Source organism: Onychomys torridus, chromosome 11 (assembly GCF_903995425.1).
Source record: "Onychomys torridus chromosome 11, mOncTor1.1, whole genome shotgun sequence".
Classification (NCBI taxonomy): domain Eukaryota; kingdom Metazoa; phylum Chordata; class Mammalia; order Rodentia; family Cricetidae; genus Onychomys; species Onychomys torridus.
The window spans coordinates 12,181,598-12,190,720 of record NC_050453.1 but is presented as its reverse complement, the minus strand read 5'-3'; the positions used below and the strand labels follow the sequence as shown (position 1 = coordinate 12,190,720).

At 50.0% G+C, this 9,123-nt stretch overlaps 1 protein-coding gene across 1 annotated transcript in view; it reads left to right on the top strand.

The window, feature by feature from the left end:
- Hhipl2 (HHIP like 2) overlaps positions 1-3,496 on the top strand; it is a 22,361-nt gene extending 18,865 nt beyond the window's left edge. The window contains exons 9-10 of the mRNA XM_036202579.1: positions 1-112; positions 3,214-3,496. The exon at positions 1-112 is cut by the window's left edge and continues 153 nt beyond it. Coding sequence (XP_036058472.1) covers positions 1-112; positions 3,214-3,496 — 395 coding nt within the window. The remainder of the gene's footprint in view (positions 113-3,213) is intronic.
- The last annotated feature ends 5,627 nt before the right edge of the window (positions 3,497-9,123 follow it).

Here is a 9,123-nt window from a genome sequence, read left to right as displayed (position 1 = left end):
AAGGCAGAGTGTGGTCCCCGGGTCCCCAGGGCAGGGGGAAGCAGAACCCCCACAGCCGCAGTGCTGGGGGAAGGCAGGTGGCAGAGCGGAAGTCCCCAGGCAGAAGCCAACAGTGACCTCTTGGTCTCGTTGGCTGCTGAGACCAGAGACAGGAGAAAGCTTCACAAAGTGAAAATCGCTGCTGGCTGCTGAGGGTGGGTCTCAGACAGTCAGGGAGCCTGGGTGGAGGAGGGTGGGCAGGGCTTGACGCCAGTGTGTGTGGTCTTTCTCTGGGAAATCTTGCTGTGTACTGAAGAAACACAGGAGCTGGTCTGTGGGCGGCACTGCTGTGGGGAGACCACAGCCCACGTGACCCCGCACCTGGCTTGCAGCATGCTCTTGTGTGCATACCTGCCTGGAGTCCACCCCTTCAACGGGGGTGGGGGGGGGGGGGGGGGGGTAATAAATCAGCATTGGCTTACACTGGTGCATCGTTTGATCTCAATGTTTGGGGGTGGGAAATCTAGCATGATTCAGCCAGCTTGCTTAAGCAGCTTACTCCACTCTCCTGTTGCCTGTGAATGTCTGGCTCCTCAGTAAGCCCTCTGGAAGATAGATGGCCCCTTTCTTTCCTCCAGGCAGAAGCCCACGGACTGAAGACCAGCAGGCTCAGCTCTGATCACCTGTTGTTTGGGCTCAGCAAGGCTAATAAACACAACTACATTCCATTTGGGGGTCCTCGGATTTGCCACCTCTGTGTGCTTCATCTTTAAATCTCCTGACCCTGCTTCTCAGCCTTGCTGTACCACTCTGGAAGATGGGCAGTGGGGGGTGGGGTGGCTTTTTGATTGGACTTGGCAGTGAGGAAACAGGGCACAGATCAGCCAGACAATGGTCCATCTCAAAACAGTATACCTGCTTCTGTGAGGGCTGTGGCTTCTGAACCACAGGAGGAGTCAAGAACCAAAGTGTGTGTGTGTGTGTGTGTGTGTGTGTGTGTGTGTGTGTGTGTGTGTGTCACTGGAGAGATGGTTCAGAAATAAAGGGCACTTCTTCCACAGGACCTGGGTTCAGTTCCCAGCACCCACACAGCAGCTTACAACTGCCTCTCATTCCAGTTCCAATGTCTTCTGGCTGCTGCAGGCATCATGTACACATGCGGTACATATACTTGCATGCAGGCAAAATACCTATGCACACTAAAAAAAAAAAAAAAACAACCCAAAAAACAATAAACAAACAAACAAACAAACAAAAAACTAAGAAAGGAAGTGAGGTTCTGGCAGTCCTCCAAACCCCGAAGATCAGCTCTGTGAGTATTCAGTTTCAGGAGAACAATTGTAGCACACCGAGGTGGCTAAGGCTATCAGAGGCCATGTGGGCCTGCTCTAGCTGGGGATGAATGCACCCTGGGCAGGTTTTTGTTTGTTTGCTTTTGGCATCTTTCTTTTCCATAGGCACACCTACTCACTCTACACCTCCCCAGCCTCTCCAGTTCTTGCTCTTTCATCTTTATGGAAGATTCTGGAATCTTCAGGTTCTGGAAGTCCATTTTCAGGCTTGTTTATCCTTCTCCTCCTGCCCCGCACAGGTTTGTCCCCATCCCTTTCCTTACCAATAGTTCTTACAAGTACTCTGCAGGGTAGAAATAAACTTCAGGGGGGCAGCTCTGAGGCCTCACACTTCTTACTTTGCAGATGAGCACCTCATCTTAAAGATGGAAAGGATTTCGACCCAGTGTCATTTTGTTGTGTGATGGCTGAAAGTCTTGGATCCGTTCAGAAGGATCGGCTCTGACTCCTGAAGTGTATATTTGAGTGCAATCTCCCATGAAATCTCTCTTCAAAGGCAGACAACAAAAGCAGAGTCTAGGTTGGTAGTGTTAGGCTAAGTGTCCAAAACCCAGGTTATCAAAATACAGACCACACCCACCAGACGTAAGGCATTCTGAACTCTTAAAAAAAGATTTTGCTTTTATTTTTAATTATACATATATGTGTCTACCTGTATGTGTTGAATACAATGCCCATGAAGGCCAGAAGAGGCTGTTGGAGCCCCTGAGTTCCAGGTGCTGAGGACTGAACTGGATCTTGGGTCGTTTGTAAGAGCAGTAAGTGCTGAGTTCTTTTTCCAGCCCCAGCCTGAACCTTCTGAACAGGATGGTCGGTGGGGCTCCAGAGCCCCAGAAGGAATGATTACTCTGAAATGCCCGGGAGCTGGGGGAGGGGCAGAGAGTTCCTGGCCCAGCGTTCTGGATGAACTAGTCTGGGAAGGTTATTCATGCTCTGAGCTTTCACAGAAGGGCCTAAGAGTTAGAAAACCCAAAGGTCCAAGGTGTGTTCAGCTTCCACGTAATTTATGGAGTTGAAAGGTCCAGAAAGGAAAACACAAAACAAAAACAAAAGCACATGTACGGGTGCTTGCTGGGGCAGAAGGATAATAAGGACTGGTCAGACTGGTCGGACAGCCGAGGTGATACAAGGGTATGGCAGGAGACAGCTCCATGCTGCCACCCACAGCGGCTTTGAGGAGCTCCCTGGCCAGAGACCTCTCCCTAGGCGAAGGTGCTGGATGTCAGGGCAGGACACTATGAAGCAGAGCTGGGGTTCTAAGCAGAGGTTTTTAACAGGGTAAAGTATGGGTGTTAAGGGTATTAATAGGAGGCCAGACACTGAGAGCCGGTTAGTAGACATACAGTGTGGGCTCGGCTTCCCCTGGGGTGTCTTAGTCACAGCGGCACGCTATTGTGGTGGCTACGGAAAATACGCGAAAGGTTTCTTGGAAACTTTCTTTTTTCCTCCTCTTGCCCTTTTTGGTAAAATGGATCCACAGAGTTCCTGAGGCACCTTGGATAGCATTCCATTCTGAAAAGCTAAAACTACACTAACAAAATAGGGGAAATTCATTATAATTATATATTTTATTTAATCCAGCATGTGCAAGTGTTATGACCAGTTAAGCCTTCCTAATGACATAGTTTACATTTCTTTTCTTCTTTGTTCTAAGTTTCCTAAGCGGAGGTATGTTTGTCTCTACTCATCTCTGTTCGGCCCAGACACACTTCAAGTGGCCTCCAGTCTGTGGATCCTGACTGTTCTAAGTCCTTTAACAGGCCCCGGCCCTGGCCCTGGCCCCGAGATCTGGGTGAAAAAATCCGGAGTCCGGAAAAATCCACGAGTTCAGAAAAGATGCTTGGCCCTGCACCCCAGTGCCTGTGCTCACTGGGCATCCTAGCATTCACGAGGAAACAGAGACAGGCTCTGACCGCAAAGCAGCGAGAACTTTCATTTTGGGAGTCCCTCCCCCGCCCCTGCCCTTGCGCAGGCCAGGACCTTGGACCCAGGCTCGGCTGGCGGACTGGGGCTGCCACGTGTCGGCCACGGCGCAGGGCGGTGTCCAGGTCCGGTGGCCACAGTCCCAAGGCCGGGCGTGGGAGGCTCGGGGTCCCCCCTCCCTAGCAGCCGCCGGAGACGACCGGAGCGGCGCCACAGCGCCCCCGACCGGCAGACCCGCGTAACTGCAGGCCTGGAGCTTCCCCACAGCCAGAGGTCGTCTGCCTCCCGGTCTGCTTTCCTTTAGAGAGGGAGGGTGGAGCCTGACACCTCCCTCCTGACTCACCAGAATGTGCCCCTTCTCCCACCCCCACCCCCGGCCCTACCCTGCGCGACGATGCTTGCTTTTGTATTCCAGGATTTTTTTTTTTTCCTGCGTCACTTCTGAAATACAGTAAGGATGCCTGGCATCCATGCATGTATCTGTAGAAGCAGCCCCAGGTGCTAACGTCTTAGGAATCTCGTCCCCACGGACTCTTTTCTGTTTGTTTATTTATTTTAAATGGTATTTTCATTCTTGGAGAGCTCCATATGCTTATGCAACTGTTGAGTCTGTCGACTCGCCTCTCTCTAGCTCCCTCTAGTGCCTCCGCCCCTCTGCCCTCCCAGCTCCACCTCCTCTGTTTTTATTTTTGTTATCAAATACCCCTTGAACCCAATTAGTGCTGCCTTCGCGCGCTTGGGTGTGGGGTCATCCACTAGGGCACGCGCAGGTAGCCACAGTAATGTGTTTGATGCGTGCGACAGCGTGTCATTTCCCAAAGTCAGTGCTTCACGGCTCTCCTTCTACCTGCTGGCTCGTCTGTTCTGTCTGTCCCTTTGAAGTTCTCTGCTTGTTGGACCTTGGGAGGTCGGTGCAGATGATCTGCCCACAGCTGAGCACTCAGTTATTTATTATACTCGGTGCTTTGACCTGTTACGTGCCTCTACACGAAACACCACCCACTGCAAAAGGAAGCTTCTCTGACCAGAGTTAAGGGCAGCATGAATCTATTGGCATAAATATACATAGTTAGGAGGTAGTTTGATAGTAGGACCATTTAGCAACAAAACAACAACAAACAATAGTAAGGACTGGAGAGATGGCTCAGAGGTTAAGAGCACTGCCTGCTGTTCCAGAGGTCCTGAGTTCAATTCCCAGCAACCATATGGTGGCTCACAACCATCTGTAATGAGATAGAGACAGAATGTTGTATACATAGTAAATAAATAATCATAAAAAACCCCACCAAAACAAAACAATAGTAGGTACCCATACCCCTCTGACAGTGCCTATCTCCTCAGTCTTGGGCTTTTGACCAGATTTACAGTACCAGGCATGAAACCCCTCCTCTGGAGCAGGCCTCACATCCAATCAGAAAGTTCTTGCTTAGCTGTTGTGCCATTATATTCCTGTGGGCATGTTCTGCTCTCAGGCCAGTGTTGCTGCATCCAACATTCACAGTTGTATACTGTTATTGGTGACTTTTCTCCTCCAGGGGCCTGCATAGCACCTCTGGCACTATGCGAGCTGGCCAGCAGTTTCCTGGTCAGTTCAAGGTTGAGTTTTCTATGTTGAGCATCAAATGTCAGTGGTGTCTTCAGCAGTAGGGTCTTACCATGTAGTTATGGTGGTCAACTAAGAGCAATAGCAGCAGCCTGTGTTGTTCTGGGTACCTCTGGGGTCTCCTTAACCGGTAACTCATAGGGAGGTATGCCTGCTGGCACTGGGATTTTCATGTAATAACGTGTCTTCTGGGAACAGCATTATCTACTCATGCAGGGTACTTCTGTTCAATATCTATTTATCCATCACCTATCTATCTATCTATCTATCTATCTATCATCTATCTACCTATCTATTGATCTATCCATCCATCTATTATTTGTCTATCTGTCTATATATAGATATCTATATCTATCTATCTATCTATCTATATTTATCTATCTGTCTATATATAGATATCTATATCTATCTATCTATCTAAAAATTAGTAGGATTTCGTTAGGCTTCTTCATATACCCATACTTTTGGCTAATCCATTCCCTGCCATCTGAGTTCCCAAATCCCTTATCCCCATGAAAATCTTTAACTCTTATATTCCACCTATGCCTTTCATGTCACCCATGTTCTACTGTCCCCTTTGACAGATTTTTTTTGGGGGTTGGAAGATGAAGAAGAAGATGATGGGGCCATTTTTGTGCGGGTCATTGTGAAGCATACCCGAGACAACGGACGGGGGATTCTTTTATTATTCGTTGTTCCTGCAAGTGCCAGGTGAAGCCATCCTGCTGGAGGAGGGTCACTTGTACAAACTGACAGCAGAAGGCACAGAGGCCATGGGCTCTGGCCCATAGTTCCAGTGGTGTGGCCCAAACTGCTTCCCCACACATTGGGCTGGACCAAGGGCTGTGAATTGTGTTCAGATAGGTGAGCTCCCTTGTTTCCTGTAAGGTTACAATGAACCTCTCTAAGATCAAGCAGCAAGCATCCACCCAGGCCAGGAAGATCATCTTCCAGCAGAGACTGCTGTCCTTGTTCCCAGGGCTCCCCCTACCTGGAAGGACTGTGGGCTCTGGTGTTTCTCGTGGTGACAAATGAGATCTTTCATGGACTGGAGAGCAGCTGCGCCCACAAAGAGACTCCATCCAGGAAAGCTCCCAGCCACCCACTCCCACCAGAACATCTGTGTGTCCTGACTGCCTAATGGCCATGTGAGGGAGAAGAGGTGGCCTTCAGCAGAAACAACCTGAATGTCTCAGGATCTTAATCCTAACTGCACATGGGAGTTAACTGAGCGCTGAAAGAATGTCACCAGGTCCCCGAGATTCCCATTCAGTTGCTCTGTGGTGTGGTTTAGGCATTCCTTTTGAAAGTCCTTGACATGATTTTATTTGAGGGCAAAATTGAAAACCACTGATAACGATTTTTCTTTTTAAATCTTGTAAACTAATGATCAGAAACCCTCAGAGCTGAAATACAAGTCCCCTAGCACGAAAACTCTGGGTTGATTTTCTTATGGAGAGTAGTTAAGCCTTTTTATCTGTAGATCTGAATCTAGACAGATTGTCCGGACAGTGCTAGCAGACTGTAGCAGCATGGCTGAGAACCGAGACTGTTCTAGAACTTTTTGTCTCGGATTGGGAGATGGTGCTAATTCTTGTTTGGGGGCAGGAAATCTGGTTTCCTCTGGCTGCTGTGTGTTACTCTTGGCTGCATGACCTCAGCCTAGTGACTTGACATTTCTGAACTCAGTTTCTTCATGTATAACAACGTTTCCTTAGAGAGCCAACATAGACTATTCGTGGGTTAAATAACCGGAGGCCACAGAGTTCTCTGCATGCAGTTGGTACCTTTAGAAGACCAGTGGCCTCACCATTATGTTCCTGGGGCAACTTGTTCCTGTTAAATGGTGGTGTGGAAGTGCCTTCTGCTCCCTCCCACCCTCCTCCCACCCTCCTCCCACCCTCCTCCTCCCACTCCCCCTCCTCCCACTCCCCCTCCTCTCACCCCTCCTCCCACCCCTCCTCCTCCCACCCCCCCTCCTCCCACTCCCCCTCCTCCCACCCCCCTTCCTCCCACCCCTCCTCCTCACCTTTCCGGTTTCATTTTGCTTCTCCCCCAGTGTACTCGCTCCCTTCTCCCTGCTATGACCAAACACCTGAGAGAAGCAGCTGAAGAGAGTAGAGGTTTCTTTCCACTCATCATTAGGGCATTTAGTCCTTCACCGCAGGAAGGCCATGATGGTACGCCTGTGGTGCTGGGAGCTTGTGGTGTGGCTCGTTCCTCACCCAGGGAAACAGGGGCAGAATTAGGAATCAGGGAGTAAGTTCCAAGCTGGGCCTGCCTATACACCCCAAGGTTGGTTCCTACAGCCTCCCGTGGCCCAGCAAGGCTCCATGCCCAACATACCTTCCCCAAACGGTGCCACCTACTGGGACCAAGTGCTTAAACACATGAGCCTAGGAGACATTTCACATCCAAACCTCTGGACTTGTGTACTTGAGTTCTAGACGCAAGGTTGTTAATCAGGGGTGGTTTCGCTTACCCACACTGCAGGGAGTCAATGGCAACACCTGCAGATATTTTGGTGGTTATAACATGATGGAGTTGGGGAGTGAGGATGCTACTGGCATCTCCTGGGCAAAAGGCGAGGGGGTGCTGTTAACTGTTTGTGGTGGGCAGGCAGCTTCACAGAAACACAGACTGCTTTGACCCAGCAGTGCCAGGGTCAAGAAACCCCAGTCTCTAACATCTGCAGGGAAGAAGGAGTCTGGAGCAGGCGGAGTGCTACTAACTGTGGATCATGCTCTGGGCAGGCAAGGAACAAGGACTTGGGGCGACGCCCGGCCAGCAGCCTGCTTATTCTTAGTGGCCGCAGTGGAGACACTCTACCTCTTGGATGAGGAGGGCCATGATGACACAGCACCCTGAGAATAATCTTGCACCCCACGTTTAGAGACCTTGGTCCACAAGGTTAAATAAAGACAAGACGGTTGCATCAGGTCCCTTGGGAGGGCCTTCGTTCTCCACGTCTGTGCTCGGGACACCTGGAGACAGCATTAACTTGTCTGTCATGAACTCAACCTTTAGAAGTGATGACTGCCAAAGAAACAGGGTGAGGCAGGACTGTAAGAAACTCGCTCAGCTTCCTTGTTGGTGCCACGAGTCTTAGCTCATTTGCCTCAAAGATAGAAAGATCATAAGACTTCCAGGCGAAGTGTTCCAGGTGAGTAAGTAAAGGAGAATTCATGTAAAACTCCCTTGGAGAAAGCTGTTTTCCCTACAAGAGGACCTGTGGTCCTCTTGGCTGCTGTTGAGCGACTGGGCAGTAGGTGGCGCCAGGTCACCACTTAAGAGGATCCCTGCCCGGCCTACAAATTATTCCTGTCAGTCTCGGAGTGCAATTTACTCCGGGAGAGAAAAATAGAGTAACGGGAAAGATTTAGTTCTTAAAATAAGTCAGCAGCTTAGTGAAGCACACACGACCACGGCAGGTACAATTTTCTGGTGGAAAAGGACATTTGCCGCCAGCGGCCTTGGCTGCAGACACCAAACGATCAGAACACAGGATTAAACGAAGTCAGGCAGCAGGCCTGGCCTCACAGGTGAACTTGAGCCATCTGGCGACCAGTCACAGTCTTCTGAGGGATTAGCTCTGTCACCTAGACCCCTGTTTTCTCTGTCAGTTCGGTGCCTGGCCTGGGGTCCCAGCTGTAGCTGTTTTGTCGATTTGCAGTTGCAACACGACCAGCTTGTCTCGTTCTGGATCGTGGTTTGTGCTTCCTTGCCTGGGAACTGAGCAAAAGGTGAACAGCAGTCTGAAAGGTTGCAGAAGAAGCCCCTTCTCCGCGTTCCCCCTTCCCCCCAATTTTGAGAGCTAGGTTGCTGGAAAAAGGCTGCGGAGCAGATTCTGATATTTTGGGAGAGTCAATGCAGGCCTTTGTGGCAGAGATTTGACTGGGAGAAAATCGGGGAGAAAGACGGCGGGGTAAATAGGCTGTAGGATGATAGTTTTTATTAGCATATAATAATTATACATAATACTGGGTTTCATTGTGGTGTTTCCATACATGTATCTAAAGCATTTGGACTATATTCACCATCTCTTGCCTCCTCTCCCTCCTGCTGGCCCTTCCCCTCTTCTCAACAAGCCCCCCTTCAACTTTCTGTCTCCTTGTTGTTTTTGTTATTGTTTCCTTAGGACCGCTCACAGCAGTATGGGTGGAAGGCTGTTTATTGGAGCAGTGGTCATACCACCCAAGAAAGCATCCCCCCCGGCCCCCCCCCCCAGCAGCCATTAACTGCCCCTAACTCCTCAGGGAGGGCCTG